Genomic DNA, 25094 nt, shown 5'->3' with positions numbered 1-25094 from the left:
TTTTAATTTTAATTTTAATTTTAATTTTAATTTTAATTTTAATTTTAATTTTAATTTTAATTTTAATTTTAATTTTAATTTTAATTTTAATTTTAATTTTAATTTTAATTTTAATTTTAATTTTAATTTTAATTTTAATTTTAATTTTAATTTTAATTTTAATTTTAATTTTAATTTTAATTTTAATTTTAATTTTAATTTTAATTTTAATTTTAATTTTAATTTTAATTTTAATTTTAATTTTAATTTTAATTTTAATTTTAATTTTAATTTTAATTTTAATTTTAATTTTAATTTTAATTTTAATTTTAATTTTAATTTTAATTTTAATTTTAATTTTAATTTTAATTTTAATTTTAATTTTAATTTTAATTTTAATTTTAATTTTAATTTTAATTTTAATTTTAATTTTAATTTTAATTTTAATTTTAATTTTAATTTTAATTTTAATTTTAATTTTAATTTTAATTTTAATTTTAATTTTAATTTTAATTTTAATTTTAATTTTAATTTTAATTTTAATTTTAATTTTAATTTTAATTTTAATTTTAATTTTAATTTTAATTTTAATTTTAATTTTAATTTTAATTTTAATTTTAATTTTAATTTTAATTTTAATTTTAATTTTAATTTTAATTTTAATTTTAATTTTAATTTTAATTTTAATTTTAATTTTAATTTTAATTTTAATTTTAATTTTAATTTTAATTTTAATTTTAATTTTAATTTTAATTTTAATTTTAATTTTAATTTTAATTTTAATTTTAATTTTAATTTTAATTTTAATTTTAATTTTAATTTTAATTTTAATTTTAATTTTAATTTTAATTTTAATTTTAATTTTAATTTTAATTTTAATTTTAATTTTAATTTTAATTTTAATTTTAATTTTAATTTTAATTTTAATTTTAATTTTAATTTTAATTTTAATTTTAATTTTAATTTTAATTTTAATTTTAATTTTAATTTTAATTTTAATTTTAATTTTAATTTTAATTTTAATTTTAATTTTAATTTTAATTTTAATTTTAATTTTAATTTTAATTTTAATTTTAATTTTAATTTTAATTTTAATTTTAATTTTAATTTTAATTTTAATTTTAATTTTAATTTTAATTTTAATTTTAATTTTAATTTTAATTTTAATTTTAATTTTAATTTTAATTTTAATTTTAATTTTAATTTTAATTTTAATTTTAATTTTAATTTTAATTTTAATTTTAATTTTAATTTTAATTTTAATTTTAATTTTAATTTTAATTTTAATTTTAATTTTAATTTTAATTTTAATTTTAATTTTAATTTTAATTTTAATTTTAATTTTAATTTTAATTTTAATTTTAATTTTAATTTTAATTTTAATTTTAATTTTAATTTTAATTTTAATTTTAATTTTAATTTTAATTTTAATTTTAATTTTAATTTTAATTTTAATTTTAATTTTAATTTTAATTTTAATTTTAATTTTAATTTTAATTTTAATTTTAATTTTAATTTTAATTTTAATTTTAATTTTAATTTTAATTTTAATTTTAATTTTAATTTTAATTTTAATTTTAATTTTAATTTTAATTTTAATTTTAATTTTAATTTTAATTTTAATTTTAATTTTAATTTTAATTTTAATTTTAATTTTAATTTTAATTTTAATTTTAATTTTAATTTTAATTTTAATTTTAATTTTAATTTTAATTTTAATTTTAATTTTAATTTTAATTTTAATTTTAATTTTAATTTTAATTTTAATATTAATTTTAATATTAATTTTAATTTTAATTTTAATTTTAATTTTAATTTTAATTTTAATTTTAATTTTAATTTTAATTTTAATTTTAATTTTAATTTTAATTTTAATTTTAATTTTAATTTTAATTTTAATTTTAATTTTAATTTTAATTTTAATTTTAATTTTAATTTTAATTTTAATTTTAATTTTAATTTTAATTTTAATTTTAATTTTAATTTTAATTTTAATTTTAATTTTAATTTTAATTTTAATTTTAATTTTAATTTTAATTTTAATTTTAATTTTAATTTTAATTTTAATTTTAATTTTAATTTTAATTTTAATTTTAATTTTAATTTTAATTTTAATTTTAATTTTAATTTTAATTTTAATTTTAATTTTAATTTTAATTTTAATTTTAATTTTAATTTTAATTTTAATTTTAATTTTAATTTTAATTTTAATTTTAATTTTAATTTTAATTTTAATTTTAATTTTAATTTTAATTTTAATTTTAATTTTAATTTTAATTTTAATTTTAATTTTAATTTTAATTTTAATTTTAATTTTAATTTTAATTTTAATTTTAATTTTAATTTTAATTTTAATTTTAATTTTAATTTTAATTTTAATTTTAATTTTAATTTTAATTTTAATTTTAATTTTAATTTTAATTTTAATTTTAATTTTAATTTTAATTTTAATTTTAATTTTAATTTTAATTTTAATTTTAACTTTAATTTTAATTTTAATTTTAATTTTAATTTTAATTTTAATTTTAATTTTAATTTTAATTTTAATTTTAATTTTAACTTTAATTTTAATTTTAATTTTAATTTTAATTTTAATTTTAATTTTATTTTAATCTAAATTTTAATTTTAATTTTGATTTTAATTTAATTTTAATTTTAATTTTAATTTTAATTTTAATTTTAATTTTAATTTTAATTTTAATTTTAATTTAATTTTAATTTTAATTTTAATTTTAATTTTAATTTTAATTTTAATTTTAATTTTAATTTTAATTTTAATTTTAATTTTAATTTTAATTTTAATTTTAATTTTAATTTTAATTTTAATTTTAATTTTAATTTTAATTTTAATTTTAATTTTAATTTTAATTTTAATTTTAATTTTAATTTTAATTTTAAATTTAATTTTAAATTTAATTTTAATTTTAATTTTAATTTTAATTTTAATTTTAATTTTAATTTTAATTTTAATTTTAATTTTAATTTTAATTTTAATTTTAATTTTAATTTTAATTTTAATTTTAATTTTAATTTTAATTTTAATTTTAATTTTAATTTTAATTTTAATTTTAATTTTAATTTTAATTTTAATTTTAATTTTAATTTTAATTTTAATTTTAATTTTAATTTTAATTTTAATTTTAATTTTAATTTTAATTTTAATTTTAATTTTAATTTTAATTTTAATTTTAATTTTAATTTTAATTTTAATTTTAATTTTAATTTTAATTTTAATTTTAATTTTAATTTTAATTTTAATTTTAATTTTAATTTTAATTTAATTTTAATTTTAATTTTAATTTTAATTTTAATTTTAATTTTAATTTTAATTTTAATTTTAATTTTAATTTTAATTTTAATTTTAATTTTAATTTTAATTTTAATTTTAATTTTAATTTTAATTTTAATTTTAATTTTAATTTTAATTTTAATTTTAATTTTAATTTTAATTTTAATTTTAATTTTAATTTTAATTTTAATTTTAATTTTAATTTTAATTTTAATTTTAATTTTAATTTTAATTTTAATTTTAATTTTAATTTTAATTTTAATTTTAATTTTAATTTTAATTTTAATTTTAATTTTAATTTTAATTTTAATTTTAATTTTAATTTTAATTTTAATTTTAATTTTAATTTTAATTTTAATTTTAATTTTAATTTTAATTTTAATTTTAATTTTAATTTTAATTTTAATTTTAATTTTAATTTTAATTTTAATTTTAATTTTAATTTTAATTTTAATTTTAATTTTAATTTTAATTTTAATTTTAATTTTAATTTTAATTTTAATTTTAATTTTAATTTTAATTTTAATTTTAATTTTAATTTTAATTTTAATTTTAATTTTAATTTTAATTTTAATTTTAATTTTAATTTTAATTTTAATTTTAATTTTAATTTTAATTTTAATTTTAATTTTAATTTTAATTTTAATTTTAATTTTAATTTTAATTTTAATTTTAATTTTAATTTTAATTTTAATTTTAATTTTAATTTTAATTTTAATTTTAATTTTAATTTTAATTTTAATTTTAATTTTAATTTTAATTTTAATTTTAATTTTAATTTTAATTTTAATTTTAATTTTAATTTTAATTTTAATTTTAATTTTAATTTTAATTTTAATTTTAATTTTAATTTTAATTTTAATTTTAATTTTAATTTTAATTTTAATTTTAATTTTAATTTTAATTTTAATTTTAATTTTAATTTTAATTTTAATTTTAATTTTAATTTTAATTTTAATTTTAATTTTAATTTTAATTTTAATTTTAATTTTAATTTTAATTTTAATTTTAATTTTAATTTTAATTTTAATTTTAATTTTAATTTTAATTTTAATTTTAATTTTAATTTTAATTTTAATTTTAATTTTAATTTTAATTTTAATTTTAATTTTAATTTTAATTTTAATTTTAATTTTAATTTTAATTTTAATTTTAATTTTAATTTTAATTTTAATTTTAATTTTAATTTTAATTTTAATTTTAATTTTAATTTTAATTTTAATTTTAATTTTAATTTTAATTTTAATTTTAATTTTAATTTTAATTTTAATTTTAATTTTAATTTTAATTTTAATTTTAATTTTAATTTTAATTTTAATTTTAATTTTAATTTTAATTTTAATTTTAATTTTAATTTTAATTTTAATTTTAATTTTAATTTTAATTTTAATTTTAATTTTAATTTTAATTTTAATTTTAATTTTAATTTTAATTTTAATTTTAATTTTAATTTTAATTTTAATTTTAATTTTAATTTTAATTTTAATTTTAATTTTAATTTTAATTTTAATTTTAATTTTAATTTTAATTTTAATTTTAATTTTAATTTTAATTTTAATTTTAATTTTAATTTTAATTTTAATTTTAATTTTAATTTTAATTTTAATTTTAATTTTAATTTTAATTTTAATTTTAATTTTAATTTTAATTTTAATTTTAATTTTAATTTTAATTTTAATTTTAATTTTAATTTTAATTTTAATTTTAATTTTAATTTTAATTTTAATTTTAATTTTAATTTTAATTTTAATTTTAATTTTAATTTTAATTTTAATTTTAATTTTAATTTTAATTTTAATTTTAATTTTAATTTTAATTTTAATTTTAATTTTAATTTTAATTTTAATTTTAATTTTAATTTTAATTTTAATTTTAATTTTAATTTTAATTTTAATTTTAATTTTAATTTTAATTTTAATTTTAATTTTAATTTTAATTTTAATTTTAATTTTAATTTTAATTTTAATTTTAATTTTAATTTTAATTTTAATTTTAATTTTAATTTTAATTTTAATTTTAATTTTAATTTTAATTTTAATTTTAATTTTAATTTTAATTTTAATTTTAATTTTAATTTTAATTTTAATTTTAATTTTAATTTTAATTTTAATTTTAATTTTAATTTTAATTTTAATTTTAATTTTAATTTTAATTTTAATTTTAATTTTAATTTTAATTTTAATTTTAATTTTAATTTTAATTTTAATTTTAATTTTAATTTTAATTTTAATTTTAATTTTAATTTAATTTTAATTTTAATTTTAATTTTAATTTTAATTTTAATTTTAATTTTAATTTTAATTTTAATTTTAATTTTAATTTTAATTTTAATTTTAATTTTAATTTTAATTTTAATTTTAATATTAATTTTAATTTTAATTTTAATTTTAATTTTAATTTTAATTTTAATTTTAATTTTAATTTTAATTTTAATTTTATTTTAATTTTAATTTTAATTTTAATTTTGATTTTAATTTTAATTGGCTCCGAGTTTTTTATTAAACATGTTTCGTCCAGCTTTCATTAGAGTCAGTCTAGTTAGAGTCTGGCGGACTGTCACTTTCGATCGGAGCCAATCGAGCATGACGTCACGGTGTAGCATTTATCGGTGAGGACACTATGACGTCATGCTCGATTGGCTCCGGTCGAAAGCGACAGTCCGCCAGACTCTAATTATAGGGACTCTAGCTTTCATTCGAGGCAAGAGTACGGTTGTAGTAGTGAACGTCGACAAAAGTTCACTACTACAATCACACTTCTTGTTCGAATGACAGCTGGAATGAAAACAAGCAGCATAAAATCTATGCCTAACATTTGTCTAACAGCCCATAGTAAAACATGTCTAACGTTAGTCTAATGTTAGACTAACAACATGTTTCGAGTTTGCAACATGTCTAACAAAAGTGTGTCATATCTGTCTAATTTTAGACTAACATTAGCCAAAAGTGAGACAAAAAGTTAGCCTAACATGCTGGCCAGTTAGTCTCACATTAGGCTAATGTTAGGCTAACCCTCCGTACTGGGAAAGGATAGGACAAGAAACGGTCAAGAAATGATTTCGTTGTCAAAATTTCTTGAGCGGTCCGCAGCTGAAAAGAAATGAAAATTGTGTAACGCTCGTAACGCCTGCCGGGCAAATCAAAAGGAGCTGTCACTTTTCCTTGCGGAAAAATGTTCCGTTCAATTGGCTTCTTTAGTGGTGTTGAGATAATTCCATATTCAGAATCTGCATGCAAAACTTAGCCGAAATCCAAATTTTCATGAATTTTGGTGCCCGGGAACCTATTTAAAAATCTGTTTGAAGTTTGTATGGGAGTGATTTGTCGAATCACCCCTCGTTGCATTTTGTATTGGGCGGAGCTGTCAAGCAGTTGGCCAGCTGTCAAAAGGTGATTTTTAAAAATCTCTTCGAAATCGATTTTAGGTACCAAAATGAAGTTCTAAAAATCTGAAAAAAATCATGGTGGTTCAGAAAAAGGTGCTCTTTCGTATAAAATCAAAAAATCAATACATTTTTCTTAATTTAAAAACCCAATTATTCCGCAAGGAAAACTGACATTTCCTCCCATACTAATCAGTTGTCAAAATTCCTTTGGTAATTAGAGGGATTTTTTCTTGAGTGCTTTTCTTACCAGGTGCATACTAGGCTTTAGATGTTGGCTACAATAAATTTCATTGATGCCATCCCTAATAAAAATGTACTATACACTGCTGATAGGGTGAATGATTGTATCATTCTGTGTATGATCAAAATGATAGCCGGAAAGGGTTGTTAAGCACGTTGTATCATATTTTTTATTAGGGATGGGCCTGTCGTTTGCAATAGGTTTCGTGGGATATTGCAATGTCGAAAGGCCCTTTTTGTAATGTTGATCCAGTTTTATGCATGACCCCTCGCCTCGGGCGAAAAAATAACGCACGGGCGAAAATAGATTTCTCTCTCGCTCTTCTTCGTTCTTCGCTCGCTTTCGCACCGCGTAAAAGAACGCGAAAAGGGAAGCAAGCGGAGTTGACATTTTTCTCGCAGATCCAGAGACAAACAAATCGATATTTAAAAAGTTACTACACAAGGAGCAGAAAAGTCTTTAACGCAATTTTGTATTTATTTTTAACTTATATAGTATTAAAAACCATATATAGTTACAAATTTACAAGTTAACATTAATAGCAAAAGGGCAGATAATCCTAAGATCATGAACAACAAAGCAAATACTGGTAAGTGACGATCGAAAACACCCAGCCAGCAGCGCTCGGTACTGATGATGGCTGGTGCGAAATGATGGTGGCTCGCGTAAATTGGTGCAATAAAAACATGAAATCACAAGGTTCTTTATCTCCGCGTAAGATTTGTAGGAGGAATATTTTCAATTAGGTTGGAACAAATTTTGGTTTTTCGTAAATGCAGAGTACTGAATTGACATTCTAAATCGGGTTTTCTACGTTTCGCATCGATCTGGAAAATGGTCTTTCAGACCTGGTGAATAATCGATGTTTCATTAGCTTTGCAGCTAATCATAACTCAGGGTACCTACATTAAAATGGCAGGATACGCATTTTAAACTGTGCTGCATACAAATAATTAATTTAAGAATGTTCTATTGTAAAACAACAAATCAAACATTTTGTTGAGCATTCATTGTTCTTGATGAGTAATAAATTGATTCTGCGTTGCATGAAATTACACAAGATTTTGAACGACATGACTCACATAATTATTCACAATTTATATTGTTATTGCTATTTTTTCTTTACCAATCAACTGTTGTACTTATCAAAACTAGATAGATACGTAAATACTTCAACTGATGTATTGTGCACTTTCCAGGTTATCCCTATGATGCGGCTCAACAAGGCGCATATCAGCAATATGTGAACAGCCAAGTAAGTATTCGTCTAATACTAACTCTAACACTACTTTATAATCTGTAACAATCCTTTCCGCCTTAAGATTCCAGCGCACGCACAGCTACCGCCATCTTACAACTCCGTGGTAACGAGCATGACACCAGCCGGTTATCCACCCTACCCGCCGGGGATCGTCCACCAGCAGCCGTTCTACCCGAACAGCTGGAGCGTGAATCCGTCCGCACCGCAGGCCGCCCCGATGCAGTTCGCTCCTCACCATCTTCCCCCGCCGCCACCGTATGCCGCTGCCACCCAGCAGGCCATCCCCGCTCAAGCCGTGCATCCGACGATGTACCAGTACCCGATTGCGACTGCCCCGCAACCACAGCCACCACAAGTGTATCATCAAACGCCAATGTATCAGGTTCAGGTGAGTAGGAACAAACTCTAGTGTAGCTTAAAAGATATCTTTCTTTAGTGGAATGTTTTCGTAAATCTTGAAGAAAATGTTCACCTATTGCTTCAACAGTCTCCTTTCTGAATTTCCTACGATAGCGTAGTGCACGTTCAGCGATCCTGTCTGGGTCATATTTATTCCAATCCAACATCCTCCTAGGGCTAACTGATTGACTTTACCCAAACTAGAAAGCCTCTGATTCAACCGAACAAGTACAACGTCTGTTAAAACTCTTCCTACGTTGTTTTCTGGGCTTATCGATATCAGAGTTCCATCAAGGAATTCCTAGTGTAGTCCCAACAGACCACAGGGGCAATTCACTTTCAGTTCTGGGCACCCACGGTGGTGCAGAGGGCCGAATTGAAAGATCTCCATCCTGGGCGATTGTCCGCCATCGCCTTGACGTGTGTCCAGGCTGTCGAATTGCTTTATTTCGTTGTTAAGGCTGCGCGTGCGACGGAGTATTACCTATCGATCTACAAAAGGTATTACAGGTCGGACTCGATTATCCGGAGTCGGGTTCTGCTGCTTCTCAAATATATATCCGGGAAACGAATTGCTCTATAATGCTGAAATTTTGACATGTTAAGCTAACTTTGGTTAGTGATCAGTCAAAATTTCAGCTTCTTACAGCATTTCGTTTTCGAGATATTATGTTGGGAAGCGCCAGATCCTGACTCCGGATAATCGAGTCCGACCTGTATTGATGAAAAGTTCAGCATCTAATAAAATTGGACCAAAGCCTCGCGTAGGATTGCTTTCAACAAGTTTAGCACACTGGCGTCAAAACTCTGTTGCATCGTTCTACTTGACCATTTGCTCTTGGGCAAGCGGTAGCTATTAATATATGCTTCACTTCATGTTCGTTATTGAATTCCTTAAAACTATTCGAAGTAAAGCAACTTCCACGATCTGAAACAATTTGATCAGGTATTGAAAATGCATTAAAGTAATGTTCAAGATGTTTGATTATCTCACTTGTATTTGTAGTTTTACAAGGATAAAGTTTCAAACATTTTGTAAAAGCGTCGACTATAACGAAAATATACTTGTAATTACAATTTTTGAGAGTTATTGGTCCATAATGATCAACGTGTATTGTATGGAATGGTTTGTTCCCTTTATCTACTATATTCAAATTACCATCTTTCTTGAAATTTTTCTTTGAATAAACTATACACTTTAAGCAATTACTTATATAGTTTTTTATCTGTTCTTTTATGTTCGGAAACCAGTATGACTTGTTAATTAGATCGTAAACTTTCTCTACTCCAAAATGTCCGAAATCATCATGATACATTTTTAGAATTTGATTTATCATGTTTTGCGAAACATAAAATAATACTTTGTGTTCTCTAGATTTTCTATACACCACCCCATCTCGCAACTCAAAATTTTTTTCTTCTCTGTTTTCCAACTGAAGTCTTATCTCCTCAATCTTAGAATCTAACATCTGACTTGCTAATAACGCTCTCTCAAAACTATTATTTTCATTTCTCCCCATTTTTTATTCAACGTTTCTTTTAATGCGATACAGTCTGTAACAATAGTAAATTTTATGCCTTGTAAATAAATATGAAATCTTTTTATACTATTTACTACTGCCAAAGTTTCAAGCTCGAAGGAATGTAATTTTGATTCATGAGAGTCTGTCCTTTTGCTATAATACATCACAGGATGCAAAACTCCATCTGGCTGTTCCTGCATCAAAACACCTCCGAAACCAAGAGCACTCGCATCTGTGTGAAGCTCAGTTCTTGCAAAAGGAGAATATATTTACAAAACTGGTTCTGCTGTGAGTTTTTCACGAAGTATTTCAAATGCTGTCATCTCCTGTTCACAAAACCTAAATTCTTTTTTATCTTTTTTGACCAAATCATAAAGAGGCTTAGAAATAACTGAAAAATTTGGAATGAATTTTCTAAAATAACTTGCCAATCCAACAAACTTATGTACATCGTGAATTTTCTTGGGAACTGGAATTTTTTTTTGATACATTCTATGTGTTTCTCACTAAAACTTATCCTTTCAAAAGTAACATTGTATCCCAGGTATTCTACTTTAGATTTAAGAAACTTACATTTAGCTAATTGTAATTGTAAATGATTTTCAACTAAAATTTCAAAAACCTGTTTAAGCACCATGTAATGTTCTTCTAAAGTTTCAGTTGCTATTATTATGTCATCGAAGTAAATTCTTATTACCCCCTTTTTCATCAAATCTTTAAAAATTGTATTTTTAAATCGCATAAATGCTGAAGGTGCATTACACAAACCAAAAGGAACTCTCTTACATTAAAATTGACCCAAATGGTATACAAACGCCGTATATTTTTGAGAATTTTTATCTATCAAAAGATGATGATCTAAACATTCTCCAAGAACTATCTTTCTTTTTAACCAACACTATTCTACTAGCGAATGCTGAATTACTTTCTTGAATCACACCTTCTTGTAAAAGTTTATTGACTTGTGATTCAACTTCTAACTTGTGCGCATTGGATAAACGTCTTGGAGGAAAATTAAAGGTTTTATTATTTTGCAATTCAATTTTCATGGTGTATGCATTTTTAGGTTTTACTGGTCGAATTGCATTTTTGTACACATCGTTAAAAAGAGATTTGATTTCTGACATATATTTGAAAGGAATGCTTGTGTCACCAATATCTAACTGATCTACATCAGTATGCAAGAAAGTTTTTGGGCTTACCTCAACATCATGAATTTTTGGTCGAAAATCCACCTGTTTTTCAATCACGTTTAAAAGTTTTGAATTTTCTTCATGCTTTTTTTTCAAATACAATCGCGTCACCGTCATACAGTGATGGAAAACAGTGAGGATTGCAGCTGCACACGACCGACAGATTAACTTTTCAGGCACAATAAATCACAAAACACTTCTATCTGATGGATAATTACTTGTTTTGCTATTAAAATCGCACTAAAACGCAATTCCCGCATCTCCACTTGTTCTTCGCGAATAAAAATTCATGAGTGTTTTTGTTTTTGTTTTGCTTCATACTCGTGAAGCAAGCGGGTGCGAATAAACTCACACACGGCTTACTCTCGGCACCGTGAGTAAACCGTTTGTTGCTTTTACACTCGCGAATTGATTCACGATGAGAGTATTTCCATCTCTGCCGTCATATTCAGCCAACAAGTTATTACCTCTTACAAAATCCGACCCCAAAATGCACATTGGTTCCATGGTTGAATCTTTTACAATTTTGAACTGCAATTTGTAAATAAAATTATTAATTACAATTTCTGTATCAAATGTCCCTAAAATCTAGACCAACATTTGAAAAGGGCGGAAGAGCCAAAATGTAAACAAATCACTTTTCAGCATAATTTGATGAAACAACTCATAAACTGATGATTTTTCCTGACGTTAGCTCATAAATGAATTTCCACTTCTGGAAAACAATAATTTAAATAAAGGCGGATTTCCACATCTGATTTTGATCACTTCGATTGGTTGTTCCGCCAATGATCTTGCGCCTTTGAAAAAAAGCACAAAAATGCACAAAATTGTTAACACTGTTGAATAAACAGTCGAGAACAGCATCTCGCCATTCATATATATCAAATTTACACAAAACTTTTACCCCCACTTTTGATTAAAGTCGCCCCAAACTACTTACACCGATATTGAAAAGCCTTCGTCATTACGTCGTGCTTCGGCGCCCATCAAAATGTCAGAGTGGAAATCCGCCGCGCACTTATTGCTCTTGTTGCGCACGGATGGTTCTTACGCCCAAGATCAAATCGTGCGTGTTTCATCGTAAAATTCAATGAAGTCGCTGACTGACTGCAATAAGTGGCGAAAATATGGCTTCAATGTCTATTCAGGATATATTTTCTCCAAAGGATTTGGATGATATGCAGGTGGTAGAGCTTCAGTGATAAAAATGTTAGCGAATGGTCTCAAATCTATTGACCGGCATAGGTCACAGCAGGTAGATTCAGCAAAAGGTGATATTGGGAACCAGGCCCGTGCACAGAAAAGGCGACAAGGGAGGGATTTTACCCAATTTTAGCAAAGGGTGAAGGAGGCCTTGTGTATAGAGTATTGGCAATGGGAGGAGTTTAACCCCAAAACCAATCCGTTGTACACGGGCTTGTTGGGAACATAATCTGCCTGCGCTACCCCATCGGTACTGTAGCTATTTTTTTTTAACGCGCATTATGGACAATGGCAGGGATAACTCCCACCTTTGCTGTACGATACTAGATAAACTGTAAAGAGTTGTTGTTCATAGATAAGAGCTAGAATATAGATTTCAATCGAAATCTGATTTCCATTGCATTTTGCTCATTGTTTTTTTACCACTCATCGTAGGCAACGTCAAGAGAAAATTTCCTTCCTCCTCCATTGTCCATTGTCAGATAAACTTCAATTAGTTACTTTTAGTTAAAAAAGCTTCAAAATCAATCTATTGCAGTAGATTAGGTTCAAAATCTATTGCATTCCACTAATTTCGATACAAAATTTCTTCGGGCGTAACAACAAAAGCGATCGGTTCTAGGTAATATTGACCAGGCGTAATTCCAGTGCTGGCGACCAAGCGGCGTAGCATGTCGGGCGTAATGACCAATGAGTTTTTATTTGGGCGTTATTTTCATTTCATTCATTTTCTTCAAGGAAAAACGCTTGTTTGTACTTTTTGACATAAAATCACCAAGAGGATAGTGTTTTCTTCTAAAACAACGTAAAAGATTGAGTGCACACGCACAAAGTGTTAAATAGGAATTAGTTTTAGATTGTGAAACTTGACAAGCGTTTTTCTCGATTCTAACATTTTGGATATCCGCCCTTTTCACATGTTGGTCTAGAAATGTCAATTTTTGAACCATTTAGACCTGAAAATATTTGTTTTAAAAATTAAGAAACCTGAATTGAATTAGGAACAACACTACTTCTAATCAAGCAAATAGGACTACCTGTATCTTCTTCTCTTCTTCTTCTTCTTCTTCTTGGCGTAACGTCCTCATTGGGACAAAGCCTGCTTCTCAGCTTAGTGTTCTATGAGCACTTCCACAGTTATTAACTGAGAGCTTCCTCTGCCAATGACCATTTTGCATGCGTACAGTATCGGACAATAAAAATGCACCAAAGCCGTTTTCCCATACAAACTAGTCAACTTTAGATTGCCATATCTCAGTTATTTCTCAACCGATTGCTTTCAGTTTTTCTGTGACGAACTACAAAACATTTCAATTTTTAAAAACTATTAAAAAATTTCGGTGATATCCTAGGTGATATCTATTGATACAAAAGTTACAGATAGGTTGAATTTTGACAATAAAAATGCACCAAGACAAAATATTTTATAGCAAAAAATGCTGAAGTCAAATCATGTTGGTCTCTTCAGCAAATTTACTCGCCATCACACAAGAAACATATTTGCCGAAGACACCATAATGATTTGGCGTGACCAGTTTTTGATATAGCATTTTTTGTCTTGGTGCATTTTTATTGTCAAAATTCAACCTATCTGTAACTTTTGTATCAGTAGCTATCTCAGAACTTTTTCAATAGTTTTTAAAAATTGAAATATTCTGTAGTTCGTCACAGAAAAACTGAAAACAATCGGTTGAGAAATAACTGAGATATGGCAATCTAAAGTTGACTAGTTTGTATGGGAAACCGGCTTTGGTGCATTTTTATTATCCGATACTGTATATCGTGTGGCAGGCACGAAGATACTCTATACCCAAGGAAGTTAAGGAAATTCCTTTACGAAAAGATCCTGGACCGACCGGGAATAGAACCCGTCACCCTCAGCATGGTCATGCTGAATACCCGTGCGTTTACCGCCTCGGCTATATGGGCCCTGTATCCAGTCTTCCAAATTTCCTTTGCATTGCGTTGCTTTGATTTGAAAAACTAGGAGCAAGAGAATGCACGCTCCCAATTTTTCAAATCAACAATGCTTTGATTTGCGCCTATCATTTCGTGAAAATACTGCATCATTGATCTAAATCATTCCTACTGGGAGGGCTTGCCTCAAGAGCTAACAAACATATAGGGTAGGCCTAGGAACGGTTCATATTCCATAGCGAGCTCACAAAGGGTTGCCGCGACCGAAAATGTTTACCGTCTATGAATGACAGTCTGTCAGAAGTAACAGTAGAAGTATGAGAAATTAGATCGTTAATGGAGCTGTAGCCAGTAAAATAATTTATTTTATTTCATACCTCAGTTGTATTTATCCATCATTTCAGAATACAGATGTTGTTGTGGATGTTTTGTTTTGGTTGTAAAAATTGGTTTGACACTTCTAGGACCGATACTGACGCTGTACGGGCGTGGCAAACTATAGTGGCAAACTATATTGGCACTATAGTGTTGGTCACACGAATACTCGCGATATTGACATTCTGTGGTTATTTTTTTCTACTGATGTAACGGTCGTAGTTGATTTTTGAGCTCAATTCATAAGTGTTGTAAAGATGCCTTAAATTTCTTGTCATTTTCAGAATTTGTACATTACAGCGAGTAGCTGAACATTGGAGCATGACTTGGAGAGATGTCGCGTGTGGTGTCAGATCAGAATCCGTGCATTTCTAGATCTCTTTCATCGACGGTGCTCATTTCCTGATTCGGCCTTTATAGTAAAACCTTCACATTAACAACACCAGCATTTGACTCATTTTTACAATAAATCATGTTGATTGCCCTGCGACTCTGTATTTGAATGAAACATACTCATATTGATTCATCAAGTTGGGTCAAATCTTAAATCGATCTTTTACATAACATAGCCTAAGCTCAGGAAATCACTACAGTAGCACATTGCTTGCCTTTTCCAGTAATTCAATTATTGGAAAATAATTACTTTTTTCACAATTGCTTGAAGAGCCCCACGCCGACGCATGCCAAAATTTTGACGCATACGTTGAGACGTACTGTGTACTGTTGAACCCTGAGAAAAACTAAACGTTCCAGATTAGCCCAAGCAGCTCGTCTAAGAGACGGCCACTTCCGGGGTGGACATTTTGTCCCCCGGGTACCAGAGCATAGCAGAGTAGCAGAAGGAGTTTTCAAATGGTGAGGTGCTTAGCTTCTGCTTCTCCGGATCATTGTTTTCATTCGGTGGTTTTCGGTGGGCAAATGCTGTGAGGTCAAATCACCAATGGAGCTGCGATCCGCAGTTTATAAATGGGCTTCAATTTCGCATGCAGTGACATTTTCTCAAGGGGCAAGGGGGTAGGGTTGTTTCATGGGAAGTGTGGACAACTACCTACGCGTTCAATTTCTCAAATGATTTGAATCAATGATGCATTATTTTCAATCAAGTGAGCACAGGAGCAATAAAATGCGAGGATTTGAATTGAACGCAAAGAAATGATATTTTTCAAAGCATGCTTTTTAAAACTCGCGCTCGCAATGATGATCTTTAAAGACTGCTGTATCAAAAAGTGTTATGCATTCCCTATAGAAACTTGAAAATCTAACTAAAATTTTGAAAAATGATTTTACCAGAATATTCCTACCACTAAACTCAATACTACCTCGAGATCGCTCTAATCTAAATCAACAGCATCGCTTCCTCCGTAGATTGGGTTTCCTTCTACAGCCGAAACAATTGATCGCTTCTTCATAAAACGTCCGTCTGTTTGTCGATGTTCATCACGTCTTGCATAGGTACTGCTGCCCGCCAGATCTTTCTCCACTGTTAGCATCTTTACTGTAGCTTTGTCGAAAACTACCTTCACCTGTACCACGTTGAAATTGTCGTCCATCATTTCTAAAGCACATCCTTGCAAATGTCCACGTTCTCCACAGTTAAAACAGCTTTGAACATACATCTTCGACCGCATATGATCTTGAGAATCGTTTGAAAAATGTTCACTCCGGACTTTTAGCATTTGATTTTGATTCTCGTGTCGCAAAATTGCTTCCAACAGCGTATCTACAGATGTATATCCAGCAGTACTTAACACCAGTCTCAGTTGAGAGTTCGGGATTCCATTTATAACGTATTTGATTATTGCCGCATCACCGAGGTTCACCATCCTTGCTTTAGCCACGACATCGTAAACGTTTTGTATGATTCGTTGAATTGCTTCACCCGCTTCATCAGAACATTATATATATCAACTTCATCGGTTCTTGATGGAAACGTCCGTACTATTCTCCGTTTAAAATCTTCCCAATCTCCAACGTTTTCTTCAAGACCTTCAAACCACATTCTTGATACCGATCCCAGCCGCATTGTAGCATAATGAAGTACAGCCCGTTCGTCCCAGCCATACAAACTCGCCGAACCGTCGATTCTTCTCAACCACTTTTCCAAAACTACCTTCTCAGGAACAAATTCAGTAATTAGACTACGAACATACTCAGGGTGTAAAAACACTGGAGCACTGCTTGTACTCGTTCTGCCAACCAGCATCCTTGAGTTACTTCCAGCTCCACCCCCAATATCATCATCTTGAGTTGTAACATCTCCGCGATCTCCAACAATCATCAAATTGACTTCGGCTCGCGTTTCGCTTTCAGTTCTTCCAGGATTCATTTTTCCGGTAAATCTCTGTTTAATTCGATCGCCTTCAACTTTTGAAAATAAAATTTCAGCCTCTGATCGTCTCGGGAAATCGTGTTTGTTCTTGATCCCACTTCTGAATTGAAGTTATTGCAAATACAGAGGACTTGAACAATGAATAGATACGTCTCATTTATTTGGCGACTCGAGATTGAATGATCTGACATTACACTGGGCATTGGGCGCTCATTTGCTCCCACACAGATACTATTTTTTTCTACAGGAATTCTCTAAAATTACCCGGAATACTTCTAGAATAACTTTGAGAATTTCTCCAGAACTTCCACAGAAATTCTTCCAGAAGCCCTCCTGGAGTTCTCCGAGGATTAGTCTACGACCTCTTCAAGTATTCCCAGTGAGTTACTGCCTTGTGACCGGTTGTTTGTTATATCTGCTCCGTTGTTTTTCGCTGATATTTATGGTTCTTACTAGTTAAAATTAGTGAAGAACCTCCAACCGCTTGATTCTAGTCTTCATTTTTGTGTTGCACTGATTCCTCAAAGTTTCACGGTTATTATTGACTTTAAAACAACAACGAAATTCGTGCATGAAGTTCTCTAAATCGCCATATCCAATCTCCGTGAGTGTTCGACAACAAAATAATGCAGTGCAATAAATGCTCATCCGCTATCGATCGTAAAAAGGATCGGTATACAGTCTGCGAGGGGAAATGTGCAAAGCGTTACCATGCGGCGTGTGTGGACCTATCTGATGACACAGTGAATGCTCTGTTTTCCAAAAACGTCCTATGGATGTGTGACGAGTGTTTGACCGATTTCTGTTATACTCGTGATGCCAATGCGGAAGAAGTGGAAGAGGCAACCAACGACTGCTGTACCCATCACTCGACTTGTGAAGCTGAGATCGAGGAATTAAAATCAAAAGTGAATGATATCATCGACGTACTAACTGCGATGGTACCTCAACGCACTCAACCGACGCAGCCGGAGACGTGTATCCAGCATCATTCTACTCCTGTACTGCCTCACAGTGTCAACAGTGCTCGTTTATTTGATGGAAAAGAGACACGAATGCCTGCGAATCTCTGAGTGTTAGACAAAACAGCACATCTGCAACGGCAACTCATACTGATTTTGGAGACTCATTCTCTTTATTTTTAACAAATGTCGAATGTAATACTACTAATGCAGATATTGTCAAGCTTGTATGTGAGTGTTTGAGTATTGTTGATAATAGTAAAGTTAGGGTAAGGAGACTTGTGTCGATGCATAGAGAACGCGAAGCAGATTATATCTCTTTCAAAGTTGTTTTGGAAAGTAAATGGAAATCGTTAGCGATGCAACCTGGCACTTGGCCTAAGAATTTGAAGTTTAGAGAATTTGTAAATCGTTACGATGTTTGGAAACCGAATCATTGTTAAAGTAATCAATAGTTTCTGCGTAGTTTATTTGTTTTGTACTGATGATTTCAATTGAATGTATGCCTAAATGTGTTACTCATGTTTGTGTATCTTGTTTGCCAAATTGAATATTATTGTTTAACTGGTCTTATACGTTGTCATTGTTAGCTAGTATTAAGATTACATTTTAATAAGACCTAAAAGGTCAGTTAAAATTATCAAATAATAAATAAATAAATAAATTAGTTCCTCGGGAATTGCTTCAGGAATTTCCTGCAGTATTTGTGGTAGAATCCTTCCAGGATTTCCTTGGGAATTCCTCTATAATTTCCCTGGAAATGACTACATAACTTATTATAAGAAAATTCCTTCCAGGATTTTTATGAAATTTACTTCGGAGGACTTCTTGCCTCCAGCAATAATACATGATTCTCTCCAGGATTCCACACATCCACCTTCCTCTCTCTAAAAAAAACTTTTTTTTTAATCCCAAAATTAGAAACTTTGAAAATTATTCTGTAATGTATTTTTGTTAAGACTAGTCGAAAAAACTGGATACGTTGTTTTGAAAAGTTGTGCACAAAACAAGCTTCAAAGACGGCGCGACGATTATTCATTATCCCAACTGCTAACAGATAACATGACATGATCTGTAGAGAAAACGGAAGCTGAATTTGTTGCGTACTTTTCAACTCGTGAATAATCAATAATTACCAACCCAAAATCAAAACTTTTTGATGATACATCTTCAGCAGCGTTGCAGTATTTACCGACTCGAAGATACCGCTCGAAAATCAATGCAAGGCTGTAAAATCTCTAAACTTGTGTTGCATGGTCTTTATCCAATTGGGTTTTTAAATTTAGAAAAATGTATTGATTTTTTGATTTTATATGAAAGAGCACCTTTTTCTGAACCTCCATGAGTTTTTCAGATTTTTTAAAACTTCATTTCGGTGCATAAAATCGATTTCGAAGAGATTTTTCGAAATCATCTTTTGACAGCTGGTCAACTGCTTGACAGCTTCATCCAGTACAAAATGCGACGAGAGGGATTCGACAAATCGCTCCCATACAAACTTCAATCTGATTTTTGAATAGGTTCCCGGGCACCAAAGTTCATGAAAATTTGGATTTCGGTCCAGTTTTGCATGCAGATTCTGAATATGGAATTATCTCAACACCGCTAAAGAAGCCAATTCTGTTCAAGTGGGGATAAACTTAAGGTCCCATTAGACATGACAAATATTTGGTCAAACAAGCCCAACAAATGACCAACACAACGTAAATCATGGCAACCTCGGATGAATGTCGGGCTACAAAGGCAAATATTTGTCATTATGACAAACAGTCTCTAATGGCCCCTTTATGTCGCATTGGGTGGATTGTCGCAACAAATGCAGGTTGCGATATTGTCATTATTGTTGCACGATGGTTGAATTTTGATTCAGTGGAACATTATTTTGAACGCGAATTGATGTGCATTTGTTTTCTTCCAAAACGCACCTGTATATCTATAGACATAGAGTCTTCTAGAAAAGTTACTCATAAAATTGGGCGTGATAACAGGTCTTCTTCTTCTTATGCCTCTACGTCTCCACTGGGGCTTGGCCTGCCACGCTTCAACTTAGTGTTCTTTGAGCACTTCCACAGTTATTAATTGAAGAGCTTTCTTTGCCAGCCATGTCATGAATTTGTATATCGTGAGATAAGGACAATGATACACTATGCCCAGGAAGTCGAGAAAATTTTCCCGGCCGGAACGGGAATGACACCCGCCGTCTTCGGATTGGCGATCCATAGCCTTAACCACTAGGCTAAATGGAGACTTCTGTTAGCCGTGGACACCCGTGATAACAGGTGGTAACTTTAAATAAACAGTTTTGAATGTATTTCAGAACAGCTGATTGCAGAAGCGATACTCACAGAAGTGTGCTAATCTTGTGTAATTTCTGCAAGAGGTATCGACATATCTAGAATATATGCATGAAAAATTTCAATAATTTTATTAGACACTTTCTAGTTGCGGCTGACTCTCGTTTTTTGAGTCTGCAATGCGATAAAAAATATTTCAAACACAATTAACATTAGTTAACCATCATCAAATGGACTATGATTATTCTTTTGTTTTCTGGTCAAACAACACTGTTCGTTACTAGTTGTAGATTTAAATATGTCTGTTTCCGGTACAAGGCCTAAACACAGATGATTAGGGAGATATCCTCTTACTTCTGACTCACTACATAACCCATCAACACGGAAATATTTTGTTTTGTGCATTTCGCCATTGTTTCACTCATATCGACTCTTTCATATGGAGACCCAAATTTAGCTTCTCATCTTTTTTTGTGTTTCGTTTTTCATCTTCTTTATCTCATTTCTTTCGCCTCGAACAGCTGGAATGATTTACGCTATTGGCCTCTAACAGTACTGATCAATTTCACCTGAAATCACGGTACCGTTTTTTCCATGTTATACAGCTTATTCTTTGCTAAGTAATTTGACGTCAATCACTCATTTTTTGAAACTGTCTCAAAATGTCAATGCTGTCATAAGCTTTCGTTCAAACAGATCTTTCGAATGTTTAAATGTGTTTTCATCTGATAATCTTGGCAGCAACGTATTGCAAGGAAATACAAATACTCCACGGGAATTTGCCAAAATTGTTGTGATCGTCATATAAATTCTAGGGGCGTTTCCTTGCTTTCTGGTTCGTTCTTTTTATGGTAATGCGTTTATTACTTTAAGCAACCTTTAAAATGACTCTAAGTAAGGCTCATTGGAAATTTCTCACCATTACTACTGCAAGGATCTTTGATTTCATTTAACGCTTATGGGAAAAATCCTAAAAGTATCCGATGCCTATGTTTTTCAATCAGCTGTCCCTGTAATCCTCGGTAGTTGTCGCTTCTGCGTTGCTGTTTGGGTGGTGGTCCGCCGGCTCTGATACCGCTGCTCAGGCGATTTCGGTTCAACTGGTCGTATGAACGTCCACCACGATTCATCCCGACCGCGAGAACGCTGGACTCATCCTGCTGCCTAGTTTCGGACTCGTACGTTTCATCCCGAGTGGCCGACTGGACGATGAAATTTGTGTCGTGGCCCTATATCCTGGCCTGTTTCACTAGTTCACGATTCCTTAGACCTGTCAGGAGCTGCGCTCGTACGAACCTGTCCTCGTCGATGTAGTTGCATGACCGCACTTTGCCCATCAATCGTGAATGGAAAGAAACTGCCGATTCGCCAACTTCTTGCTTCATTCTCGAAAACGCTTCGTGTTCGGCGGAGGTGTCAGTCATCGTTCGTAGGTAGTTTTGGATGTTCGTTACGAAGGTCCTGTAGCAGTTAGCATTCGAGAGGCTTGGGCGCAATTTAGCAGCCTTCACGATTCCTTGTAACTCATCGCCCATGGACAGGAACAGAAGTTGGGTCCTTTTGACCGGATCGTTCACGTTGTTGAGGGAAACTGTTACTTCGAAGTTCTCGACGTAACGGTTCCACTCCTCCCACATCTTACTTGATGCGATACCACTTGGGAATGGTTTCAGGTGGTCCCACCGGATGTTTGAGGGTGTGCTTTCGCTATTTCCACGTTGGTCTACATCGTTCGACAATTTCCAGCTTTTATCCACGTCGTCACTCGGTAGCGGTTCAACATTTGCTTGGAACCAGGTCAGCGCGTTGCTCATGTCCGCAATCATCCTCTCCATGCGGTCGAAACTTTCGGAATTAGCACGTTCGGATGCTGTCTGGATCAAATCTTTTGGCGGTGTTGACTGTGGGGTCGATGTAGGCTCAGATGGGGATCTTGTCGAATATGATGATGAACTCGATGCTTCGCTGTCAGAGTCGGTGGCGTTTCTGTCACTATTGGCGCCAACTGTTTCCGGATCGCTACCAATGCTGACCGATAGGTCATCAGGGTCATAGTGTGACGTTTCATGGTTTTCCTTGTCACTAGCGTCCCTCGTGTTGCCGCTTCTAGCGTCTGGGCTGGCGTCGTCATCGTCGTCCGACTCGTAGTCAACGATGCGGCGGACATATTTTCCTTTTTCAGTCATTTCACTTTCGTTGCGTTCTGAAGGGAACTTGCCTTACGTTAGCCTGTTGGGAATATATGCAAGCAATTGAGTTAGTTTGCTGTCACTTTTTGGAGCGCGAAATCCGAAATCCGGAAATCCGCTTTACTTCAATAGAGCGCAATTTTGAAAGTCCCTACAATTTGATGGAGCGCGATTCTGAAATCCGCTGCACAATATTTTTTGTTTTCTTAGCGCGATCTTTCTGATCCGCTTTGCACGATTCTGTGAGCGCGGTGCCTGTAACCCGCTACATGTAAGTAGGTCGTTTATTTTTGCGCAGCTTTTCTGACTCGCTTAGTAACATTTCGTTTGCTCATGCGCGGTTTTTAAAACCCGCTCAGCACGGTTTAGTAAACCTGCTCAATCAGCGTTTACGTGTCACAATTTGTTTAATTTTAATCAAATTTTCCATGCACTGTTTCGCAATTTTATTAATTAACTTCACAATTTCCACACGGCTCTACGGTTTCTCGTATTTGTTCCACGGAATTTTCGAACGTTGCTTAATCTCAAACTCGCTTTTTTTTATTTTGTTTCGAGAGGTCCCTTTTCCCGAGCTGTTTCAATTGATTTCGTATGAAAATCTTGGTTCGTTATTTGCCTTGCACTCGAAAAATCGTGCAATACCTGGCAGGGTCCGCCATTGTGAAGTGCCAAATTGCCACGGGAAAAGGGATCACTCTCCTGAGCACGATCCCACACGTCTTACCTGCTCGCTAGTAGAAAGCTAAAAGGAGGATGATGCAATGGCGGATGCTGGCAAGGCCGCATGAAGAGGGCACTCACGGTGAGTGCTAACGCAGGGTTGCCATAATATATTCAGCACACGTTACACTACTTTATGAGTACCTGATCCATGCACCACACAGTCACGTGGGTCTTTGCCGATTGTATTTTCTCCTATGTTATTCGCAATGGTGATTTTTACGGGTGGCTGGCAAGGGGTTGGTCATTCAGCACACTTCATTTGTGCCGTGATTTTTGAGCGTGTGCCAATATGTGCCTAAACTGTGCCGGTTGTTTTTCAGTGTGTGCCGAAGTGTGCCGAACGTGCCGGAGGTGTGCCGAATGTGCCCAGTGGAATATTTTCTTAAAATGTTTTTGCGCTAATTATAATCCTGTCTATTTTTGGCGAATGTTATTGGTCTAGTCGATGTTTACCGACAAAATTCCACCCAGAACACTTGTCTAGAATCTGTATGAAGGGATTTTTTGCAATCGTAAGTATAATGACAGTTTGATTCCATACCGCAAAGTTGGATTTCTATGTTGTGCCCATGTGTGCCGGATTGTGCCGGCATGTGTGCCGAGATGTGCCGGCATGTGTGCCGGGCACAATGTGCCGAGTGACCAACCCCTTGGGTGGCTGGCCTACGCCAACATTCCTGTCTCGCCGGAGGGCCATCGTGTCAGCTGGCTAGTAAAGCGTCAGCGTCAACACGAGTCGTCACGCGATTTTTACAGAAGTGCCTCTCTCAATGTCATCGAATCGGAAGACGATAACCAAGAGAGTTTAACAATATTCGCTCATTTTTCGGTCATGACGGAGAGTGACATGGTTGTAAACAAGTCAACTACTAGGACATCGATGGACTTTGTTATTGTTTGAATCTTTTAAATCGTGAATGTATGTCCTCTATCTATTAAATACAACGACTAGCCCAAATTTACTTGGACGTGAAAATTTTAATTTCAAAACAATATGAAAGTTTTTGTCATGACGCTTGATTATTGCGAAATGACATGACGAAGTGCGCGAGTGCTCATTTCATTTTGTGACGATAAAAAGGCCTACTTGTTCATCGTCATGGGATGGTCACGACCAATAACAGGACTCTGTTTAACGTCCCAACCAACACTGGGACGACCACGCTGATAGGGCTACCACCTTGGATCTAGCTGGACCTGGTGCAGCGTTTCCTATTCAGCCACTGGATGCCAGAGCAGACGCTGTTTGAGCCGCACCTCCTCGGTAAACAGACGCTCGGGTCGTACCTCCTCAATCTAGCTGAAGTCAGAAGGACAACAGTGCCCAGGCTGCACTACCAGCTAAGCACACAACTCTCAGCTGGCGGTCTTTGTCATCGCTTGACCCGTGGAAGCATGAGGTAGGAACTTGTACTCTTTGTTGGGGTGTTGTGGGTTTAGGGCGAACAAATATTTATTGATAGCAGCCTTTTTTGCGGTCAGCTTCAATGCTGGAATTTTATTTAGTTTTTATTATAAATTCAATCATTTTAATCTTAAATATAACTTACATTATAGTATTTAACTGCTGCTCCGAGACACAAACATCCCAACACTTTTCCTGTCAGTTCTCTACTGCCTTCTGTCTGTTAACCAGTTCTATACAATGAGCTATTCCAGTGCTGCCAGTTTCACCAAGCTAAAAAACCTCCACAACACTTGTATTGGAACTTGGAACTTGTACCTGTGTGTGGACCAGAGCTATGTTGGATGCTCTCCTTATCAACTCAGGCTGAATACCGCACTATGGCCAAAACTTCGGACTGGCCAAAGCTGAAGCTTCTACC

At 30.7% G+C, this 25094-nt stretch overlaps 1 protein-coding gene across 2 annotated transcripts in view; it reads left to right on the top strand.

Annotated features, from left to right (window-relative positions):
• The window catches only part of LOC109414878 (DAZ-associated protein 2), a 353216-nt gene that overhangs the window by 324135 nt on the left and 3987 nt on the right, over positions 1-25094 (top strand). The window contains exons 1-3 of one of the 2 annotated variants that reach the window (XM_029879305.2): positions 7251-7483; positions 8094-8149; positions 8217-8543. In XM_029879305.2, coding sequence (XP_029735165.1) covers positions 7462-7483; positions 8094-8149; positions 8217-8543 — 405 coding nt within the window. In that variant the 5' untranslated portion in view covers positions 7251-7461. Of the gene's footprint in view, positions 1-7250; positions 7484-8093; positions 8150-8216; positions 8544-25094 lie in introns of those variants that run through there. The other variant, XM_062853256.1, reaches the window with a different exon arrangement.

The sequence above is a fragment of the Aedes albopictus genome, chromosome 2 (assembly GCF_035046485.1).
Source record: "Aedes albopictus strain Foshan chromosome 2, AalbF5, whole genome shotgun sequence".
In the NCBI taxonomy this organism is placed as follows: Eukaryota; Metazoa; Arthropoda; class Insecta; order Diptera; family Culicidae; genus Aedes; species Aedes albopictus.
This window is presented reverse-complemented; position numbering and strand designations above follow the sequence as displayed.